General features: G+C 38.8%; 1 protein-coding gene across 5 annotated transcripts in view; it reads left to right on the top strand.

Annotated features, from left to right (window-relative positions):
- ATP2B1 (ATPase plasma membrane Ca2+ transporting 1) overlaps positions 1-8,671 on the top strand; it is a 61,962-nt gene extending 53,291 nt beyond the window's left edge. For 3 of the 5 annotated variants that reach the window (XM_050324158.1, XM_050324157.1, XM_050324156.1), the window contains exons 20-21: positions 846-1,028; positions 5,743-8,671. In XM_050324158.1, coding sequence (XP_050180115.1) covers positions 846-1,028; positions 5,743-6,054 — 495 coding nt within the window. In that variant the 3' untranslated portion in view covers positions 6,055-8,671. Of the gene's footprint in view, positions 1-845; positions 1,029-1,342; positions 1,495-5,742 lie in introns of all 5 variants that reach the window. The other 2 variants (XM_050324160.1, XM_050324159.1) reach the window with 2 other exon arrangements.
- Positions 8,672-23,928: the final 15,257 nt, after the last annotated feature.

The following is a 23,928-nucleotide window of genomic DNA, read 5'->3' as shown; positions in this document are numbered from 1 at the left end:
GGGAACATTCGTAGTAGCAGTTTCAGCATGAAGGGCTGTTTATCTTGCTTTTGGAGCAGTCTTTTTTCCTCTGCAGCTGCGGAAACAGTCTTCTAAGTTTGTGATGATCAAGGAAAGCAAACTTGTAATTGATGTGGAGCTGCTAGATGGGATGTATCAAAAGATGACTCCTCTTAACTACATAGTTCACCAGAGTGGCCCTGAAAGTGGAGATGAAAAGCTGGAACAGCCAGATACAGCTTTTGGTTAGCTTAAGATACATAAACTACTATACACCAAGTAGCAAAGTAACGGTTTGAGATACATACCATGTTAAAAACATCACTCCCCTTGGAAATGGATTCATAGCTTCGATGTCATGAATGAATATCTGTTCTGTATTTCTGAATTAATTGTGTCTACTTTAGGTGATGTAGGTCTCACTTGAGGTAACACATCATGCTCATTAAACTGATGGAGCTCTGAAAGCTCTAGATACAAGTATAAGTTACAGAATTAATGACTTTTTTTAGCTTCAGTACTGCTCCTTCCTGGCATTGTCAGGTAACGTTAACATGGAATTCTTTGTCCCTGGCAAGGTTTTTCTGTAGTTCAGGTTTAATTTCACACCTCCCGTTGCAGCTATTCAGCTGGAGTGATCACTCTACATTGATGCATTTATGTAATTGCATTTATGCAATTATGCATTTATGCACTCTACATTGATGTATTTATGTAATTGTTTTCAACTTTGCTAATTGTATGCAGGATATCATGCTAAGCCTTTTTTTTTTGTTTTTAAAAAAAAAAAAAAAAAATCCTGATTTATTTCATGTATTCATTCAATGTATTTCATTCACCGTTAGTTGATTTCAACAATTCCAACCAGTCGTCTGAAATTCCTCAAAGAAGCTGGTCATGGAACACAAAAGGAAGAGATTCCTGAAGAAGAGCTAGCAGAAGATGTAGAAGAGATTGATCATGCTGAGAGAGAATTGCGTCGTGGTCAGATCTTGTGGTTTAGAGGCTTAAACAGAATACAAACTCAGGTATGGTCTTGAAAAAGGTAGGACGCAGTGGGTTTTATGAGGGAAATCTCTCCATCTCCAGCCCTTTTGACTAAGGTGGCAGTTCTAACTGGTGTGACTGAGACTGTCAAAAGGGGGGATGGGTGGATATGTAACCCCTCAGGGTCCTCTGTTTTCTTCAGCTTTAAATGCAACTCTTGCCTATGTATCTGCTCTTTTTTTAAAAAAGTGCCTTTTTTCTTTACTTTTTTTGTGTGTTATAGATGGGATGGTCCTTTCTCTTGTTCTCTCTCTCTCTTGCTGAGCAAGCTGTCACAATCTCTGATTCCTTGCAGATGGATGTAGTGAATGCTTTCCAGAGTGGAAGTACCATTCAGGGGGCTCTAAGGCGGCAACCCTCCATCGCCAGCCAGCACCATGATGTAACAAATATTTCTACCCCTACACATGTAGTGTTTTCCTCTACTACTGCTTCTACTACTGTGGGGTGTGAGTGTGTGTTCCTAAAGTGCATGAAATTAACATTTCCTAATTCACGTACCTAACGTTTCTCATTTTCTCCTTAGTACTTAAAATCATCGTTCAGGCTTTTATAGAGCTCTTCCACAAAGTGGAGTCCTCAAGACTTTTTTTTTCTTAGAGGGCTGAGAACAGGTGGAACAATTTCAAGAAAAGACTTTAATGCGAAAGCTGTGAGCCTGCACATCCTGTGCCTTCATCCATTCGTGTACAGAGGGATTTTTAAAATAAGCAGGGAAAACTGTTGTAAATTTTCGAGTATATGCCTTATAGGGTGACTTTTATATTGAATAAGTGAATTAACTGTATAATCATGGACCCAGGCCAACAAAAATAGATGTCTTGCACTGCAGCACAAACAATACTTTTAAATAAGCAAGCTGATTTGGAAGCAAATGGTATGTTGAAAACAGAAATGTAGTTAGAGCATGAAGCACTAAATGCATTTTCTTTGTAGCGTGTGAGGAACTTTATGAATCTCTGCTTTCTTGGACCTTATTTACTGAATAACAGCTTTTTCAACATCAGGATTCAGGTGGCGAAACAAGGCTTCTAATATGCATACAAGTCAGAAGAAATATGTACTTAGCTAATATAGAAAGAAAAAAAAATACTTAAGCATCAAATGGGAAAATTTCATTCAAATCTGAAGGGTTTTTTTTCCCTCTCTAGGTTCTTCGGGGAGCAGTTCATAAGCCATCAGTGAAAGACAAGTTTGTGTCACCTTAATTCTGCCCTCTCTATATTGTGCTATTAAGCAGCGTTTCAGTTTCAGCCTTCCTCTACAGAGAGGCTAGAGATTTAATTACTCTTGGATGTAGGCCTAAACTCTGGAGCCTGAAGATGCATAGCAGTTGTAGTTGAATACTGATAGCCAATATCTTTGCCAAAAGAATTTTCCATCTTAATTATATATCATATTTAACTTCCTTCTCTAACTTCCTAGAGATTTGGTAAATCATTGGTTTTTAAAATAGCTCTGAGAGGGCTTCTTCTCCCTCTTCCCCTCCCCACTTAAACTTTCAGATTACCAGGTGGATGAAGACCCTTAATTTCAGGAGCTGTCTTAAGTGAAATGGTCTCTTCAGGGTTTTGTGGTTTTTTTGTTGTGTGGGGGGGGTTTTTTGTGTTTTGTTTTGTTTTTCTGGTTTTTGTTTTGGTTTTGTGTTTGTGTTTTTGTTTGTTTTGTGTTTTGGGTTTTTTTGTTTGGTTGGTTCTTTTAAAATTTGGGGTTTTTTATGTTTGGGCTTGGCCAGAATTTGTGTGTGAACCTGCACAAGTATTTAACTCTGTATTTGTTCTCCATTGGTGAGGCAGGTATTTTCCTACCTGACAGTATTATTGAGAAGCTCTGCTCACAAATTTGCATGCCTCAAGGACACAAAATGAAAAGTAGATTTAACAGTAAGGATACACAGGATTGCATCTCCTAGTTAAAATGCTAATTAGTAACCTATATCCCTAACTACACTCCAGAACATTAATTAGACATTCAGAATTCTCTAGAGAGCCATGTCATTCCATGCTGCTATTTGAGCAGAATCTACTGGGCACTGCAGCATCTCGTTGCATCAAATGACCAGTGTAGATACAGAGCTACCATAGGAGAGAACTAGTTTTTTATCCTAAGTAGTACAGCCTTCTGCTACACCCTCTAGAAGGACAACTTTTGATAGCTAATATATGTATTAATGGGAAGCAGATGTGGTACTGTCTCTCTTTTGGAACTGTTTGTTGGAAAAAAGTTCAGCTGTTCCTATGAAGGTTGCAACTCTTAAACAGCCGTCTGGCGAGGGCGACTTGGAGTGCTTACTGCATTCCATGCTATTCTGGTACTTACATGAGCAAGGCCCGATGACAGTATAAATTACACTTAACAAATTGTCTTGTTTGCTCCTCACTTATGCAATTTATTTATAGTTATCCCTCTAGTCTAATTATCGTGAGTAGTTGGAAAAAAAGCCTTAAAAACACTAGATTTTTCCCTTTTAAAATATAGCTTAAAATGATGATAGTTTGACTTCTGCCTTTGCGGCTGGACTCCTTGATGGTCCTGTGTTTGCTGGAGCGCCTAATCCACTTAGGTAGTACGCATTTTGCATGGGAACTGAACCTTTATGGTGGGTATGTTTATATTCTATGATAATTACAGCTGTCCTTTTAAGCCAAAAATTGCTTTCCATTACTGCTGATGTTCTAAATTCTCATCTGTTAGCAATAAAAAAACATCCCAGGAGACATTCATATTTCATGTTGCCACATAAATGGCACAGTGGGATGCAACATGCCAAATAAAGGCATTTCAAACTTGCAGTCTGACATTGTCACTGCCAATTTTCTTGGTAAGTGCCAAGACAGTTTATGCAGCTGGCTGGACTTGTTTAAACCCCAGGTAATGTGCCAACTCCTTGACAGCGTGCTCAATTTTTTAATGCAATGAACAGTAAAGTACTAGCTGCTCTTGTAATCTTTTCTCTAGCACTTTCATGCTATTCCCTGTCATCCCTTTATTGGTAGTTATGTGCTCCTCCTTGTGTGCGTGCCCCATCCCTGTATTGTCCCCCCACCCCTTCTGTCCTCTTCCCCTGTCTCTATGGTGAATTGGGCTCAGCATGTACCTGTACTATAAAAATGGGGACATGATAGCTTTTAAGTAAAATTCTTTGTGCAAGTGGTCTGAGAGAGAAGCCATGGGGAAACAACGCTAATTCTAGAGGTCAAAGAGCATAGTCCATAAGACTTTATCATGTGCAGTGATTCTGTTTAACAAATTTGATTTCATGCATTGCTTTTGGGGAGCCCTTCTCTGTTTGCAGTGAACTTACTTGTTGTATCTTAGCTGCTTTGAAGTCTGTGCTCTTGATCTGCTTGACCTTCCAGCCTCATTCCTTCACCTGGAAGTCACTTTATTTTTATTCTCAAGGAACGTTATGGAAGCACTAGTCATGATATATTTCTCAGCTTGAAACAGGTCATCTTGGATGTGCTAAAAAAAGCTTTAAATTTGACTTGCTGTTTGTAACAGTAAGTTCTTGTTTACTACAGAGTTGCTCTGCTGCTTACTATTTAAGCACTCTTTGACACTGCTTTGCTGGAGACCTACGGGTATGGAGATTGAATGGGGAGTTAACAGAAGGGGGAAACTGTATCTTCACAGAAGTGTTGGGCAGAGGGGTCACGGACTTGTTTTATCAATCCGAGAAAGAATCCTGAATTCCTGTAGTTGGTCAGGGAAATGTGGAACTTTAGAGAAGGGGAGGGTGGGCAGCTGGTTTGATCATTCAAATTTCAGTTTGGAATTCAAGTCAACCTAGACATGCACAATTGGTAAAATGAAGCTGTACCTCATCTAATTTAACTATGAAAGGTTTAGTTATGAATCTGTAAGCTTCCTGGTTTGAAAAATATTATGCAATATAAAGATACAAAACAATACTCAGCCTGGGAATTTTGTCCATGAATTCAAGGTAGATTGAAGACTCAAGCAAAGGCTGATCACCCTGCTTTTCTCATACTTGTTGGTACTTAAGTAATCTCTTCAAAGTTACCTGTTCTGGCTACTAAACTGTACAATACACTGTTCAATTTTCTAGTTCTGGTCTTAAGTTTCCAAAGCACTATTCACTAAGGAACTTTCTATAGTGTGGTAAATGGGTATATACTCGAATTTTTACAGCTGTTATAGTAGTATCCTTTTTTGCATGACTTCGTAAATGTTCGGTCATTGTGACATTGGCTTACACTTGCTTGGCTTTTTCATAGTCAGTTGACATCCTAGTTCCTAGCATGAGAATTAGTAACCCTTTTTATCCCCTAACTTATTTTCAGCATATCCCCTCCTTCCCTCCCTTCAACCTCCCCCAAATGTTCAATGAAACACTCATTGAGACTTCCGTAATTTGTAAAGAAGTAAATAAATGTTGGCCTCACTTCTGAAAAATGCTTATTAGCCCATGTTAAATAATTGAACAATTCTAGTACCAATTTTTAGGGCCCTTCATCTTTTTGCAGTACTTTCACAATTTTTATTCCTACTGTGTAGACTGGCAGTGCTCTACTGAAATGCTCTTCATTTTTTACAGTTTATTGCAAGTTCCACTGCATCATACAAATTTGATTCACTCATGTCTAGCTGTTTGTGGATTCAAACTCATAAGAACCATGCCATTACCAGTAAATCTGCAGCATTTTAACAGCCTTTTTTCTTTGTTTACAGATCCGAGTGGTGAATGCATTTCGTAGCTCCTTGTACGAGGGGCTAGAGAAACCTGAGACACGAAGTTCAATTCACAATTTTATGACGCATCCTGAGTTTAGAATAGAAGACTCCGAGCCTCATATTCCCCTTATTGATGATACTGATGCTGAAGATGATGCGCCAACAAAACGCAACTCTACTCCCCCACCCTCTCCCAATAAAAATAACAATGCGGTTGACAGTGGAATTCACCTTACAACAGACATGAACAAGTCTGCTACCTCTTCATCCCCAGGGAGCCCACTACATAGTTTGGAAACATCACTCTGATTGTAAGCTGAATGTTAACACACTAGCTGCTTTGTAAAGAAATTGAAACTGGGTCTCTTCACACATTATGATGGACAAGATGATATTCTTGTCTTGGACTTCAACAGAAGACACACTTGTACGAATGTAGATTTATTTTTTTAAAAAAAAAGCTTTCTGCCAGACTGGAGGGTGCTTTTCTGGGGGTGGGAGTAATAATGAACTCTGACAGTAACTTGGCATAAGTGACCTGTGGATCATCTGTTGTACTTAAGAATGGTCCTGAACAGTGTGTTAGCAGAGCTTTAGTTTATCATGATCCTTTTCAGAGGGGAAGGCTGGGAAGGGCAAGGAGGCCCTGGATCATTGAATTGATACTTTAATTTCTGCTGTTGGCTGTTAATAATTTGGATTATTTATGTTTATAAATGATACAGATCTGTTTACAAGGTTTGTAGATACTTTTTTGTTCCTGTTCATAGATGGGAAGCTTCCTTATAAATGATACAGAGAAGAAAACAAAAGAAAACAAACAAAAAAAAAAGAAAAAGAAAAAAAGAACCAAAAAAACACAAACTAGTCCTTCAAATACTGCTGTATTTTCAGGAAAAGGGTGTTTCTATTGAAACTGTACTAAATTTTGCCTGCAATTTACCTTGTTAAATATTGTAGATAAATTGCTACTACTAATAGCCAAATAGATAACACTAATGCTTTGTAAAAACATGAGCAGTGGTGTTCTAATGAAGTTATGGCCTCTGTCCTAATTAGTTTCTTAAATACATTTACTACTTAATGGTTTTGAAACAACTGTTTAATTTTTAAAAATTTTGAGAAACTTAATGAATAACTTTTGTTCAGAACTTAGTAGGATTGTTTAATGCAGGACATCAATATGTGATGGAACTTGCTTGAAATATTTCTGTTATCTCGGGCAAAATGGATTAAATCAAAATACATCAGAATCTTAGTCCTTTGTTTTTGTCTAATCATGTTAGTTTAGTGCTGTCTTGGTGAACTGTGAGTGGAACTGTGATTTTTTTCTAATCTATAGAATCCTTCATGCAGCATGAGGGCTGTTGGCATTTTGAAAGGTTGTTAGTGGGTAGCATACATGTTCTCCTTTTTGTTTTTGAAACTTGTTTGTAAACATGAATAAATCTGCCCTTTTGTTAAAATAAAATTGCAGCGATGGTTTCTTACAGATCTTTTTTTCTCAGCTCCTTCACTGGAAATATGGAAAAGTACTCTTCTGTATTACTGGTTAACTTTAAACTGCAATTTCAAGATGGTAACAGCCGCGCTCCAGATAGTACTTTGGGTAAATGGAATCATGGTGGCTGCCTCCAGAATGAATGTGTAAGCTAAGATACTCAGAAGTCTTCACTGAACCAAAAGGATACTCTTTGGGAATGAATAGGTCTGCCTGAAATTCCGAGACTTCCTGTGAGTACTGTGTAATAAATATATCCCTGACGATTTAAGTGAGGGAAAACCGAGAACTGAAATATAGCATGGGTGAAATGTACCAGAACTGACCGACTAGAGATTGACTGAAGAAGTTACGGTCTGCCTCAACTGTGTTGTTCAAACAGCAAAAGATGATGGAACAGTACTTGATCTGGCACTTTCTCATGCGCTCTAGATCTAATACTGCTTAGAAGAGCAACAGAAGGGAGGAGTTGTAAACTTTTATTTTCCCAGTTCTGTATTCTTTGAAACAGCGAGTGAATTTTTTTTGTCAAATAATCCAGAATTTTTAAAGGGGTCCCTTCAAAGGAGTGCAGGAATTAAGTTGGTAATGAGGAAGGCAGTAATACCAGAGCAAACTGCAGAAATCAACAGTTTGGGAAGCTCAAGCAAATCTTTCCCTTATGATGGGATACATGCATGCTTGAGTTTGTCCTTTAGAGGCTAATGTTCAACCTGTAGCACTGTATCCCACTGTCAACCACTCCTGAATTCAATCTTTTCTATTGTACGTCAGTAAATACACTGAATTCTAGGCAATGGGGGGGGGGTGTGTTGCACTTGACACTTTGTATAGTAATTTTTCCCACATTTCTGGCACTTTTGTTACATCACAGTTCTTATCTAGAGTGCTTGGGGGGGGATCAGTTTTTATGTAAGCTGTTTTCTCTCTACTACAAAAGTCAGATAAGCATTGGCTTAAAATGAGGATTTTCTTTAGCCATGAAGTACATTGTCATATGAAAACGTATCTTCGTTTAACTTCATTAATGACTAATAATTTGACTTCATTTGAAAACAGACTTTAATTTTTCCCTCTCCTCTGGATGTGGTCATGACTGCATGTTATCTTTTTTGGAATAAAATTTACACTTAAGCCTTTTGCTGGGGGGTGGGAGGGTGAATGTAGGCTTTGTACATCAGTAGTCCCTCTTGATTCTGTTAACATCAGTGTGCTGTTCCTACAGGAAATTTTCCTTACAGAAATGAGGAAAAGTTGTTTTAAGAGGGGGGGTGTGCTTTCTTTGTTATCTCAAGAAATCATAACATTGCCTAGATTATGAAATGATTTTCACTAAGGTCATAAGGCCTTCATTGCCTTGCTGGTTGTAAGGTTTACTTGTCTTTCTTCTTGTAACTGAAATAAATAAAAGTGCTGTTCATCTCAGTCTGTATGGGGACTGAAATTCTTGAATGTCAGTACAGTACTTATTTAAACCTGAAATGCATGCCAATTCTATAAAATAGCTCTTGCTACAACTTTAAGTTCATTTACTTTCAAGAGGTCATGGTATGTATGGTATACATATATATGTAATATATATATGTAATAGCAACTTTGAATATAAACTCAGTTCTAGACTGACTGCTGGTTTAAGTGGCTTAAAATGCTGTTTCCTGGGTAGGATGTCTACGATAGTTGTGTATAAGGCAAATGTCAGGACACCTCATCTTGAATTCGAAGGAAGGATGAAACTTGTAATATGAGAGGACTCATTTTTTTTCTGTATTGGTCTGAACAGAAAGAGGAAAAGACTGCATCGTGGAGTAGTCTGGAGAGAATAATGCAAACAAATGCCTTAATGCCAAACTAGTGTGTAAATGCAGAGCTTGCAGCAAAAAGCAGACTAAAAAATATAAACTAACTCGGTGACTTTCTAAGAATAACAGGAAGTTTTCCAATGTGTTTTGAAGTAAGGAAACAAGTGTAATATTCACGGAAGGATAATTTTTGTATGGCTGACGGTATTGGAAAGTTATTCCAAAGGCCTGATAAGTTCAGTTTCTATTGCTAGTAGTTTCAGCCTCTGCAGAGCTCTAGAATAATCCAGATCATATTAGGAATTACATGAATTAAAGTAGAATGTCTTTATGTTTGCACTGCTTTTCTGGTGCAAATACTTTGTTCTAAAGAGCTCCTGCTTTTTCCACTTCCACCCTCTCCCCCAGTAGTGCATATCTGCTAATCTTGCGGATTTCAAGCCCTCTCTGAAGTGAGTCTGGACAGCGTGGAGGGTCCAGCTCCAATTTATCTCCATTGGCCTGCTTATTCAGGGCCATGTTATGAGAAATTCTGGGCCAGAATAAAGAGCCTTAGAGCTGTTCCTAATTACCTTCTTCCCTGAACTGTATACAAAACTACCCAACCACCCTCCTCAGGAGACTGCAGCATCCATCAAGGAGATATGACTTACACAGTGTCTAAACCAGAAGCCTCCTACAGGTACTACTTGTCCTTTATGGTCAAAGGTGAGGGTTTGCTTAGAAAATTATGAGATGGGCTTAGATGTGTGAAAGAAGACAGCATGTAAAAGGTAGCTCACTAGACAGTGAGTCTTTACTACCGTTAATGTGCACCTAACATCTAATTTGCTACAGAGTCTGTACAATTATTAGGCTGAAAAGGGTTCCTGGGCTTGCCCCTACTAGAAGACAGTGGAAATTTAGCCTTGGAAAAATAGCTAGCAGGAGTATTTCTGGGAATTAGCAGCTTTTGGTGGAAGTGTACATTCTGGAATACTGGAAAATCACCTGACATCTCATATTGTGGTGTAGTGACAAACGTCAATCCAAATCTGAAGCAGTAGTTGTTCACTGAAAGCATGTGTCCTGTATCCCTGTGAGTCATTGCAAAGCTAGTAGTAGCATCTAACAATTTGGAGTGTCTTCATTGGCTTTCCTAGGCTGCTTCTCTTGCAGGGCATGAAGGTGAAGTAAGCTGGAAGACTGTAAGTATGATCACACAGAAAACTTCCTATGCCTTCCTCCTTGGCAAAGGCAACAACCTCGGCATTGCCCTATGACAACTGCTAAGGCGCAGAGTGAATATGGCTTTTCATATTTTAAAGTTTTCAGCCTCTTACAGAGAATCAGAGTGTACAGTTCAAATGCTTTGTGTGAAAATACTCCCCAAATTTCTGATTTAGATTACAACAAAAATGCAAAGCCACCCTACGAGTAAACCCTAGAAGATTTGTTTGTATCTTTGACAATTTCAGTTGTACTAATACAGGATTTAACTTGAAATTCTGTCTACTACAAGCTGTTTGTTCTGATGGCTGTAGATATGAAGCCTCTTCAGTTATGACCTAAGGTAGTTTCAAGATCTCAGAAAGGTAAGCCTCTATTTGGCTGATGTTTGTGGGGAAATACATAGCTTATTTTGTATACTGTGCTGGCAGCTACTGCATAGTGTTTTGTGCTATGTACTTTGGGAGAGAATCTGCAAAATGAGCTTTACAACATTCTGATCTTTGTCATAGGACCTGCCTAAGGGACAGATTACTTGAAATAGGGAATTCTCTGAACTGATATTTTGGTAGGAAACGGTAGGAATTGCTTTTGGACAACACTGCTTTAAAGATGGAATGTATATCTTTACTCACTTGCCATGTATTGGTCATTAATGTTCTGATCAGGGCAACAGTTTAATTCATTGAGAACCATCATCCAAAAAGCAATCTAATAAATTAATGTTTTTAAATTAAAAAAAATACTCTGGGAAAGGTAGTTTCTGTCATACATAAATTTCAAAAAAATTATTTATTACTAGCTTTTTTTCCTTTTGCCAAATCAGCTAGACTCTTTTCTCATAAACCTAGCAGTATATAGACATGACCTAAAATATCCCCTTCCTTTCTTCTCCCTTCCAGTCTGGCAAGGATGAGTGCAGGGGATTAGCGAAGGTGCAATTGTGGATTTGTCTCCTTTCTCATCTTTCTGTCCTGACTTTTGATCTTCTCTTTTACTTTCTACTTCAAGATCTCATCTACTGTCAGTAAACACACTGAAAAATTGCTGTGCAATGTGGCCTTTGATGTTTTTAGTGAAGGGTCCTTATTACACTTCATCCACTCTTTAGTTGATGTGAAGGTTTGAAGAATTAGGTTTTAGACTAAGAATGAACATAAAAAGAGCAGTAGAGAATGAACATTTAAGACCAAGTGATTCTCCCAGATAGTTTGTAAAAAAACTCCTTACCTAGCTGGGCCCTTGATGTTCATTTATAACACTGAGCCTGCTTATATGAAAGAACTTTGGTATATAGACATGGTTCCAGCTCCACATTGTGGTACTTTGGTCATGTTTGGAGATGTACAGAACACTGAACACTTTCAGTTTTAAGCCTTGGGCAGGAAACTTCAAAATCATTTTGTCTTGCCAGGTATATCTTGAAGACCCACTTCTAAAGAAAACCCTAAGGGCAGGGCTTTTGAAAATATGCATAGAAGGCCTATGAGGATTTAACAGGGAAAATACATGTGAAGGCCTTGTATGGTAGCTAGCTAATATACTTCTGTTTGAACAAGCATAGTGATCCTGACCTGCAGCTCCTGTACATGGAGGAGTGATCAATCCACAGTTGAATTAACATAAGCAGGCACAGGCTGTGCTGTGCTGCTGCACAGATCCTTTGCAATCACCTGCTCAACAGCCTCACCACCCTACCCTAAAAACAAGCCTTAAACTCTTTGGTGGTGTAGGGCTCTATTTGGCCACAATTGTGCACCTGTGATGGGTGGAATCACAGGAGGCAGCCAGGCTCTTCTCAGTGGTGCCCACTGACAGGAGAAGAGGCAACAGTGACAGCATGTGAAACGGCCTGAACACAAGAAAATACACTGTGGCATTATGGAGTCTCCATCCTTGGAGATGCTCAGAACCCAACTAGACACAGCCCTGAGCAACCTGCTGTAGCTGGTGCTGCTTTTAGCAGGGGCTTGCAGTAGCTGATCTGCAGAGGCCCTTGCCAGCCTTGGCCATTCTGTAATCCTGAAATTCTTGAGCAGGAGGTGTAATTCTATAAGGTTTTTCCATTAGCCTCATGGATATTATTTGTATACATAAATGGAATTCAGCAAGGAAATCAGTCACTGGAATGATCAAACCTGAGCCAAAGCAAGAAAGGAACTGACACTTTCTCTTATCTTAAACTAACCTTACCAATGGGCCTGCTGACACTTGCCTGCTATAATGCTTACGGTGACAGCGAGTTCTTTCCATACATCTTGTCAAAAGAGCTCTTCTATGAGTTGCTCTGGTCTACAGCACTGAAAGATGCTACCATTTAAAAAGTACTCCCAAAATTATATGATTAAGTATACGCAAGCCTGCCTTCCTTGTTTTTTATCTAAAATGCAACAACTTTCAGGCTTTAAATTACTGTATACAAGATGATGTCCTGTGTGTGCTGACCCATAGGTATCCCAGAGGATTTCTGACAAGACAGGGACTTGTTATCTAAAATGTCACTAGTGTCTCTTTGATCTTTTCTGGAAGGATGGGGCCATTAGGGGCAAAAGAAATGGGATAGCATATGCGCACAGAAGAAAATTTGCAGTGCCCATTCCTCTGTAGCAGCATCTTTTAGTAAACAGAAGCATGCATTTTTGTTTATTCTAGCAGCTCTTTTTCATATCATCTTCTTACAAGTTGAAAAGAGACTAAAAATGATTAAAATTTTGCCCTATGATGAATTTGCTTGGTGCAAATAGTGCTATTTACAGTTTATACAGTTGTTCTCTAGTGACTTGAACTTAAGCTAAAATCTAATCTCAAAGCCTTCAGTGGTGATGTTTTTAAATTTCAGAGATGGTCAGGATTAAGTTACTGGACACAAATAAAAAAACTCCTCGTAGGAAGCTTCAGATACCTTGGCATTTTGGTTTCTTAGTCCCAGTGAATCTTAGTAAAGATTATTGAGGCTTAAACTGTACTTGAGCTTTTCTCATCTCCTGTTACATGAGAAACCGCAGGAGAAATAACACAGAGCTTGGATTTTACTGTTCAGTGCTGAACTGCAAAGATTTTGTGAGGCTTCTAATCCCTGCCATTTCCCTCCTTCCTGAGCTTATCCAATCACAGTGCAATGCAGTTCTGCAGGCAGCTGTCTGAGGAGATTTTTGAGCTGTGAAGAGGAATACTGGGTGAAATCAGTATTCAAATGTTACATGTAACAGCTTATTCAGTTATTCTTTTGTACAGATAGGAGACTATTCAGCAGAAAATAACTCTTTAGTGAGGAAAATTCACAGCCTTTTTGTCTTTGCAGGCATTAAAGGAACGATAACTTTGTGAAATAATCTGAAACTCCATGAAGTTCTACTGCTTTGTGCAGGAGTTTGTGTTAGGTGACTTCCTGAGCCCCCTTCCAACCTGAATTATCCTGTGATCCAATTTTTAAACTGCCTTCAATGGGTATCTAAACTTTGCTTATGCCTTGTAACATTTGTATTTTATACTACAAGCCAGGCATGCTTAACCACTACCAAGTAATAGTCTGTAATTCATAGGAAAGCCTGCAGATTTTAACATGATCTCCAGAAAGCTATGCTGCAGACCTGTGGAAAGAAGCTGCTCCTGAAGGAAGAAGAGGATTTCTCATCATTCTGTTACTTGGCTCTTTCAGCTGTATAAAGAATAAAAATTGTGGCTATTTCTAAGGAAAAATAAAAGCTAGCTTATTTGGAGATTTGTGTGGTTTCACTGTCCTGCTCTCTGCTTAGGAATCTGCTCCTTCTTCTCAAAGTTACTCTGGGGTTTTGTTTGTTTGTTTGTTTTATAAATTTAAGATCGGTTACTAAAAAAAGAAGATTCTCTTGCAGCTGTATAAAGTTAATGAAATCTATATTATTGTTCTAGTGGATCAAGAACAAAGAGCATTCAAAACATACGTCTCAGTCATAGAAGACTATAATTTACATGGAATTGAGAAACTGACTCTTCTTCTTACCTTAGTTCATGGAGTGGTGGTGTTACAGGCTTCTATCTAATTGTGTAAAGTATCAGTGAAATTAAATGAAATGCAGTGTCAGTTCTGCTGTTACATACAAATATCCCTCTTCTCCCTCGAGTTGTAGAAATACTTTGCTGTACTTAGAGAACTCAGTGTTATATCAGATTTGGATTCTCTTTTTAAAGGTTCTCTCATAATTGCCTGTAAAACTTTAAATGCTAATGTAGGAAGCCTAACATAATGAAACTGCCATTCTGATCTTAAAAATTATATAACAGGAAAAAGCTTCTGTCGAAGAGTGCACATATAAACTGTATAGTAAAACTAGCTGGCTTGCTGACCAAGTGTTAATGTGAGATGATTCAAACAGAATTTCAATATTCTAACTATTGAAAAAATAGCTAGATTTCTGCAAACCAGTTGTCATGGCCTTTTTTTGTTGGCAAATGCACATTGCTTTTGAAACTAAAACAGATTTAAAATAAGTGTGTTTAGAGGATGTGAGGGAGTCCCTACAACACTAAGTTTCCATATGCTGTTTTGGCTCCCTACCTTAAAGGTGCAGAAATTTTTTGAATTTTCTTCTGTAGAACTATATTACAGCATGTTTAATTTCAAACGCATTAACGCTTCAATAAAAAAATAAACAAAACTCAACAGCAGGAGGTTAAAAGTTCTTGGAGTTTAAAGAGCTTGGAGTTTCAAGAGCCTGGGATAGCAGGGGTGCCCAGCCAATTCTGCAGGCATGTCAGTATTTGAATATTGTTATTATGGCTTTAAATCTTACTGACTTCAGTCTTTTTCAAAAGAGCCACAAACAGTCCAAGTCTGAATATCAACTAAATCATCAAGTGCCATTTTGATACCAATGAAGAAGTGCTACAGGCTTTTTGATCACCGGATGAGGAGTGTGAGCTGATAAAATGCTACTTGAGAACACTAGTTTACGTTGCTTTCCTCATTACTATCCCTGAAGGCAATCAGCACAACCAATATACCCCTCATGTTTGTTTTCCAAACCCATGCTTCATCTCTGACAGTCATTGTCAAAAAGATTGGAATGCTGGAGCATACTCATGCATGCTATCACAAAACCAGTGTGAAACATTGGACTTGGAATTGATCCAAGTCCAACAGTTAAGCCATAGATAGCTATTTCCAAACTGACTGTGTTTGGGGTATTGCCAAATACAACACAAATGCTTTTGTGGCTTTCTTGCATTGCTTCAATCTTGTAAGGTTTGATGGTTGTCCTGTAGCTCAGAAATCAGGCCTTTGAGGAAACTTCATGGAAAAATATATTGAAGTACTAACCACCTTAATAAAATTATGCAGCTCAGGAGGTTTGCTTTTGTATTATGAAGTAAAAGGGCTTAGCCCTTTTGAAGAATGATTTGTTATTTTTCTGTTCATGCATGTTGTTGCTGATACTCTACCATCGCCAAGCTTTTGAACAAGCTTTGACACCTGTCAAGGAGGATCACCTGGTGTTGGGGATCTCTTTTGCTATCCCAGTGGAAAGCATGGACAAGTTGCAACTTGTTAAATACCTATAGAGTCAGCCTTAGCTTTCCAGCAAAACTGTTCCTGTTCTGAGCAAACTGCTCTGCCTGGTTGCAGGGGAATGTGATCAGGTTGCAACTGAGCCTTTCACTCAGTGGGATTGTAGTGCCTGATGCTGGCTCAGGTTACCTCCTTTGCTCTGCTCCTCTCTTCTTGCACTGTCCCCTCTGTTATGCCATTTCAGCAGCTTCTGTGACAGCCTAGTCAACCACACCGGAACCGCTTCTGGGTAAACTGCCGCTGCAGGCTGATGCTTGTGGAAAGCTGTGGCTGCATTAGCTGTTCTCTGCATAGCAAAACTCTAGCAGAAAGGTGCTCCCCCTGTGACTCCTAATGCCCTAGTTTAGAGGTGGAGGAAAGAACAGCTAAAGAACTGCAGATGAAGGAAGTTAAGGAGCTGAAAGGGGAGGGTGGAAAGACGAGCATGAACAGCGAGGTTGCTGAAAACTTTTAGGGAAGAGAAGCAGGGTTAACAGCGTAGTAGTGAAAAGAGGAAATTGAATAAATATGCAGGCTGAAAAGCTCATCTCTCAAAGCAGATTCATCTAGCTTGAGGCACTAATGTCAGGAGTGCTACAAACTATGCCCTCTATCAGTTCATACTTTTGCTTGAGTATTTCAGTCACCTTCTTGCTTTGGTTGGGAGGAGAACCCACTATGATCTGTGCTGTGAATCTGAATACCAAAATTTGACACACACTACAGATTCTAGGATTTCACATTAAGTGATGATAGGTTTGAGGGAGTGTAACAAGACTAGAACACCAAATATTCTTGGTAAACTGATGTAAGAAACCTAACCTAGTGCTTTTTATTTAAAATATCAAAACTAAATGTGGATAACATAATTAGGTGATGTGTCACAGTAAAATGTGCCTTTTTGCAAGTGTTCTTATATTTTTGATGAAGACGTAAGTTTCATGATCATATTGAATACTAAGGCAGAAAAACTTCCTTGCAGCAGGAGCAATCTTGAAGGCAGCTCTTCTAGCAAGCATGTAGGACCCTTTTCTGACAACTGTGAAATTCAAAAAAGTGTCTGTTTTATGGGTGCAAGAACAAGCTTTTTTTACTAACAACAGGCTATGTTCTTCACAATGAAAACCTGGTTAAAGATGAGTTTTCTTAAACTAGAGTGAAAGTAGCCAGCAAACAATTTCTAATGAAGAATTAGGGCAAAAAGTGTAAGGATTGCACAGAGCAAGTTAGGTGTAATCATCTCTAACAAGCTGCCTTCTGATTATTTTAGCAGGAGTTTAATATTTTGTCTCCATCAGAAAGATTGTGTGGTGTTAAAATACTTGTTAGGTTGCAGCCTCACAGCACACTGAAGAAAAACTGGTTAGTTCTGAATGGGCAGAAGCCAACAGAGCATGCTTCCTGGGCAATTCCTGTTACTGCATCCTGTTACAGCGAAAGCTGTGGTGCCCAGGTATTCCTGCTATCTTTGAACAGGAATTACAGTGATGTGCTGCATATCTTGTCTGCTGTGTGGCCCTGTTGACTCTGCCTCCAGCTGGGACCAGTCTCCACGGTATCTGAATTGCTAATTGCCACTGTAAAACACCCTGGGGAATCACAACTGGATTGTGATGGATATTGCCGATATAGTGTGTCCATATGCTGCAGCCTTGCAATTAGTAGTGTGAAAGATAATAAAAACAAGTAATGTTCTGTGATACATCAGAATGCTACAGGGAGTCTGAGCAGTGTTCCTGTAAACTTGTTCTTATGAGGAAATCATGAACATTCTTCCCAGCTCCATTTTGTGATATTAAGCAGGTGCCTCCTTCTGCCTCACTCCACTCTACTGTGCATGGCTTTTTCAGATCTTTAGAAGTTGTCTTTCTCTGCAATAAACCCTGTCATTATGCTCAGATCAGCATAAAATTTCAAAATACTAGAGCTTCTGCAAGAAGGGGCTGACACAATCTGACACTCATCCAGCCTTCCTGCACGAGAGGGAGTTTTAAAAAAGGAGATGTGGAGCAGGGAAGGTATTTGCAGTTTGGACTCTCTACCCCCAAAATGACCCAGTATGTTTGCATGCCTCATCAGTGGAACAGGGCCCATTGAATAGATTTTTATGATTTTATGAGCATCATTTGACAAGATGTAACTGCACCACTTACTTTTTGAATCAGACCACCAGCGTCTAGCTGTCTCATTTATGGTGGCAGCTTTTGTACTTGATGCAGGCACACAAACAGAACAATGTATTTAACAATAAAACTTCTTAGAGTATGAAACTGCTACCACCTCCTTCATTTTTTCTGTGTGCATCAGCCACACAAGTAATATTCAAGAGAAAATCTATATGGTAGCAGCAGGAAGCATCTGTGGTACTCTGTCATGTTGTGGGTTTACCAACTGTCATGCTGGAAATCACTCTTCCTGTCCAAGCAGCCAGTGCTAAAACAGGGGAAAAAAAATAAAAAAATTGAGTACAGATGCAGGCTTTCCTTGTCCAGACACAGAAGTCTGTGCCCTGGTCTGGTACAGCAATGATGAACACAGATCAATCTAGGGTTGCCTATGAAGTGGCAAAAAAGTCTCTCTCTCAGATGACCCTGTCTTCTCTGAAACAATTCTGAATCTGAGCAGCTCCCACTGCTGGCCAGAAACACTTTGCCTTACTCCTGTCCCACTGGACAGGTAGTTTAACTAAGGGAAGAATGGAATCAAGTTCTACTAGTTCTTTTAAACATGCTAACAAATCAGTTCAGCCGTGGTAAAATAACCTGGTTGCTCAGTCCTTAGATACATGCCACAAAGAGGTAGCAGAGGAGAGAGCAGTGGCATTTCTAATTCATTGCCCCAGTAATTTCCGGATCAGTCATGAGATACAGAGTCAAGGATCCTTTTTTAGAGGAAGCATGGATGCTGTAGAGCTGGATGACATTGCCAAACAAATGCATATAGCACAGCCCTGTGCTAAGTACCTGAAGTCTCTGGTGGGTCAGACCTTGGCCTTCATCAAGCACTTAGCAGAAAAAACTAAGATCACTGATAAATGTGGTATATGTATCAGGCTGTTCAGCTGAAAATCATTCCTGCACCACTGACTACGCTCTTCTGCTTTGTTCTCCCTCTCTCTGGATACTATGTTGCCTCGTCCTTTGCCACTATAGGCAGAGTTGTTAAACTGGAAGTCATAGTGGAGGACTCGGAAGATTAACAGGCTCACTGACATCCCTTTGAGATTTTTTAAAAGCTATATACTCCCTTCCTTCTCTTGTAGCTGCAGATGTTCAAGAACCATTAGGTTCCTTATTTTTCCAATAATAGTGGCATATTATTTTTCCTCACTTGTTTTTTAAATTACATTTTTTACCATTTCTCTTACTCTGTACCTGGTCATTGCTTTCAAGCACTTGCTTTAGTTTTTCTGTTGCACCTTCACTGTTCTCTCATATTTGATATGTTAATATGTGTTTTCCCCTAGTCTTCCTTGGGTAAGTGCAGACAAGCAAGCTCAAGGAAGACAGCAAGTAAGGTAATGTCCATTCCCCCCACCCGCATCAGCATCAGAAAAAATAAATTAGTGTAGAAGTTGTCATGGTGGTTGTTACTCGTTGAGCATGAGGTAGCAGGAGCTGTATGCTAACAAAACAAGGAAAACTAATCATCTAAGGGTGTACTTTCACAGCTTCTCTAAGACAATGTATTGGCTATACACTGCCAAAAGCAGCAGTCCCTCACTCAGCAGCAAGCTCCCAACCACTTAATGTGTGCCAGGTACCACTGACCTGATCCTGAGAAGAACTAATTCAATGCACTAAACTGGCAGAGCACTAAACCAACAATAAATAAGCAACTCTACACTAATATTCATGCTGGTTTAGCTTTCTAAACCACTTCACTCCTAGGTCAGATGACCACTAATGCCAACACTAATGCCCCTTTTGATAGCAGCTCACCATTAGATTTATTTATGTCTGATTCAGTACTACATCTAAGTCTAAATACGGGACACAGATACAAGAAAATTCAAAACTACCTCAGCAACTTGTTTTAAAAAACACCTGAGGTGAGCTATTTTTAAATTGGCATATATAGACATACTGTTAATGCAGAAACCTTGACACTCCTTGCTGATACTGGATTGCCTGTTAAGCTTCAACCTGAGCTAGGAGACACCTAAACCAAATTTAGAATTTACCAACACAAGCAAGAGGTATTTAAAAAAACCTTTGAGTTCTTACTTAGGCCCAAATGACACTGGTAATCCAGGCACTTCCTACATACCTACATATCTCTTGCTATAAATCAGCATATCAAAGGCAATGCAAGAAACACAGAAATGACCATTCCCTCATTCTTCCACACGTCTCTGACACCACCAAAAAAAATCCCCAACAAATAGCTAGTGTAAAACAAGTTTTGCAGGCGTCAGTTGGAACAGGGTGATCTTTAAGGTTTCTTTCAACCCAAACTAGTCTATGATTCCATGGCATACACAAATACAATACTACTGATGTGAATTTAACCAGATAAGATGACAGAAGTGACTACTTCTGTCTTAAACTTAATATAATGAAAAAGTACAATAGGGAATAGGATCTGAACAAGACACAACACACAACAAAACATTGGTTGACTCTGGAATGATATCAGGATTATTGAACAGAAAATTTAACTAGCCAAGTGGGATTGTGTTATGCATTTTTATAGGCAATTTTTGCAAGTAGCCTTTTTGAAAAAAAAAAGAACAACCTCTTATAACTCTGAATTTTATTAACACATAATTTTGGGCTAAGTATTCCTGGGAAGCACACTAGTAATTTCTTGGAACCCTTAAATGAGAATTATGAGTCACACATTAATACTCCTTCTGATTTTTCTATAATCCTCCATAATATTAGTTTCTTTAGAGTGCACATTTTCAACAGCAGTCTTCCAATAGCCTTCACCTCCATGTATGCTTTTACGGAAATGTGAAAGCAAGTACAGAAAAAATTGCAACATCCCAGCCCTTGATCTTCACTGGTGTATCATCAATTACCCAGCCTCACTGATACACTTTGGATTATTACACAGCTTCCAGTTCATGTTTCTGTCTCACACCCTGTTTGTCTATCTATGTACAAAGGAAAATTTTAGGTTTTTTCCTGGATATTGCTAACAGCTTTTTGGGTTCCTGAAACACACTGATCAATTTTAACCAAAAGTGATGAAAAACAGGTGCTCCTCTACACTGGCGTACTAATATGAATTCTGCTATGTACAAATACCAAGTTCCTTTTTAACACTCAGCAAACAGACCTATTGCTACCATTTATTCATAAATTTTTCAGCTAAACCAGAATTTGGTTTCACAGAATTTGTTCTTCAATAAGCTGCAATTTTTTCTCAAAAATTAAGTGATATCAAGAGCTCATTTTTCTGGTTAGATTTCTTATTTTAGGTTCCTTGTTCATGTTTATTCTATTCCCTAGTTCATTCTCCTTTAGGTGAAGTGTTGTCTTGCAGTACACACCTAAACAGATACTTCACTAAGCTAGGCATCTCCATATAACAATTCCTCACATTTCATCTACTCACTCTTGCAATTAATATCCACATTACAATAGGTGATGCTGTTGTCAAGCAGTACTAAATAAAGATACTCTATAAACATCAGTCTATGTGGCATCTGCTGAAGCATTAATAAATTTGTACTAACCTTTGCTACTACAGTGTACTAAATTCTTCCAGTCTTGTTCTAGCTCTCATGAACCAGGTAAGATACATGAATATTTCTTTATTTTTAAACGCACATTACCAAACAATTTTGCTGAAGTAACTTGATTCCAATACATTGAATTTTGCAACATGACAGAATTTCAGGTATTGTAGACAGTGGCAAAGAGCCACCATACCACATATCTATTTAGAAAAAAACTGCTTTACTTATTTTTAGAAAACCTGGATGCAAGAGCATTGAAATAAAAGTACTTACACACATACCCATCTTACTGGCAACACAGCAAATCTTACTGGTATCTGTCATCCATTAAAATTTTGGGGAAAAAAAAGAAAGATGTTCTTTAAATTTGGAATTGTACTTGGGTATTCAAATACATAGTGATGCCACTGCCACAAAACACCATAATAGGATTATCCCAGAAAATTTCACAGTAAAACCTGTCCTATTATCAGAAAACAATCAGTGACTGCAAACTTTCTCAGATTGAAATAATACACATACATCATAAAGAGTAAGAGTTGTCTGACATTGAAGGTAACACTACGAGAGGTTTAAATGCAGCTCAGCTCGTGCTTCATCTGCGTATTACTATGTCAGTATTTTTATTGAGCTTGGGTACTTAAGGAGGAACATTAAGGGATTTTATCCCCATTGTCATTAAAAAGATATTTATCTTTTATACAAAAGCATCTAATTGAAAGGAACAAGCAGAAAAAAATCCTTTGGATAACACACCCACTTTTTTACAAATTCTAATTACTTTAAGACAAGTTCCTTGGCAGAATAATTGTCACTCTCAGTTTCTAATCCAGATAGTTATTTTTTTAAGTGTTTGGTTTAAATTATGCATTTTTCTTTCACATGTGTTTCCCTTCAGGCACTTAAAGTTCTCTTATTTATTCTTCAGTACAAATGAAACCCCTATACTGAACAAGAGAAAGTCTCAAACATTTATCAGCTACAACAGCTCAATGACCATTTTTGTGGCTCTCCTCTGGACCTGCTCCAACAGGTCCATGTCCTTCTTGGGGGTCCCAGAGCTGGATGCAGCACTCCAGGTGGGGTGTCATGAGAGCAGAGCAGAGCATAGCAGAGCACAGGGTGAGAATCATCTCCCTCAATCTGCTGGTCATGTTGCTTTTGATGCAGCCCAGGATATGGTTGGCTTTCTGGGCTCTAAGTTACACATTGCAGGACCATGTCCAGCTTTTCATCCACCAGTATTCTCAAGTCCTTCTCCACAGGACTGCTGTCAATTCATTCATCTCCCAGTCTATATTGGTACAAGGCATTGCCTCAAGCCAGGTGCAGGACCTTGCACTTGGTGTTATTAAACTTCATGATGTTTGTACAGGCCAATCTTCAGGCCTGTTAAGGTCCTCTGGGTGGCATCCCTTCCCTCATATGCACCACTCAGCTTGGTCTTATCCACAAACTTGCTGAAGGTGCACTCAATCCCACTGTCTATTTCATCAATAAAAAACAGATCCCTGGAGGAACACCACTCAGCACTGGTATCTCTTTGGTTGTGGCCATACAATTCCCATTTCATCTAACAGTCCATTCACCAAATCTATGTCAGTTTAGCAGCAAAAGCATTGTGGGGGGCATCATTAATGTCTTTGCAGAAGTTACAGGTAAGTAACATCAGTTCCTCTTCCTTTGTCCACTGATGCAGTCACTCCATCACAGACCACTAGATTAGTAGGGCATGATTTGCCCCTGATGAAGCCATGTTGGCTGTTTTTAATCATCTTCGTATAATCATCTTCCATCTGCTTTGACATAACTTCCAAGAAGACCTGCTCCACGATCTCACTGGGCACAAAGGTGAGGCTGACTGGTCAGCAGTTCCCAGGGTCTGGGTGTGATATTCCCTCTCCCTCAGTCACCGACGTAGTTACTGGTAATACTGGTATTCACACTGTGAATGGTAGTCACAGCTTGACTATCATGACTTTTCAAATATGATGGAGGATGGTTTAGCAACTACACCTGCCAATTCCCCCAGAACCCTGGGATGTTTCTTAGACCAAAAGTAACATCATATATATTCCAAATCACTCCTGCATTTCAAATCTTTATGCACCTATTTGATACTCATTTCTTTTCCATTTTCTTGCTGCTGTTGGCAAACAGCCTTTAATGGGATTTTGATAAGAAAATTTCAACAGAACAAAAAAACCAACACTTCTCCACAAGTTATTTTATAGGTTTAATATTTATTTTATTTTCATAACTATTTTGATGGAGGAGGAAAAAAATGTAGGATCAGAGGTTGGAAAGATGCAGGGAGCATATGGTATAATGGTTCTTCAACACTAAGACAGCCTGTAATTAAGTCTTTGTGCCCTGAGACTACATCTTTTTCCTGCCTGTAGGTGGATGAATAATCAACACCATGCTGGCAAAGCATATCTCACACTCCCCTCTAGTG

The sequence above is a fragment of the Myiozetetes cayanensis genome, unplaced genomic scaffold, assembly GCF_022539395.1.
Source record: "Myiozetetes cayanensis isolate MyiCay16 unplaced genomic scaffold, myiCay2020 scf3, whole genome shotgun sequence".
In the NCBI taxonomy this organism is placed as follows: Eukaryota; Metazoa; Chordata; class Aves; order Passeriformes; family Tyrannidae; genus Myiozetetes; species Myiozetetes cayanensis.
This window is presented reverse-complemented; position numbering and strand designations above follow the sequence as displayed.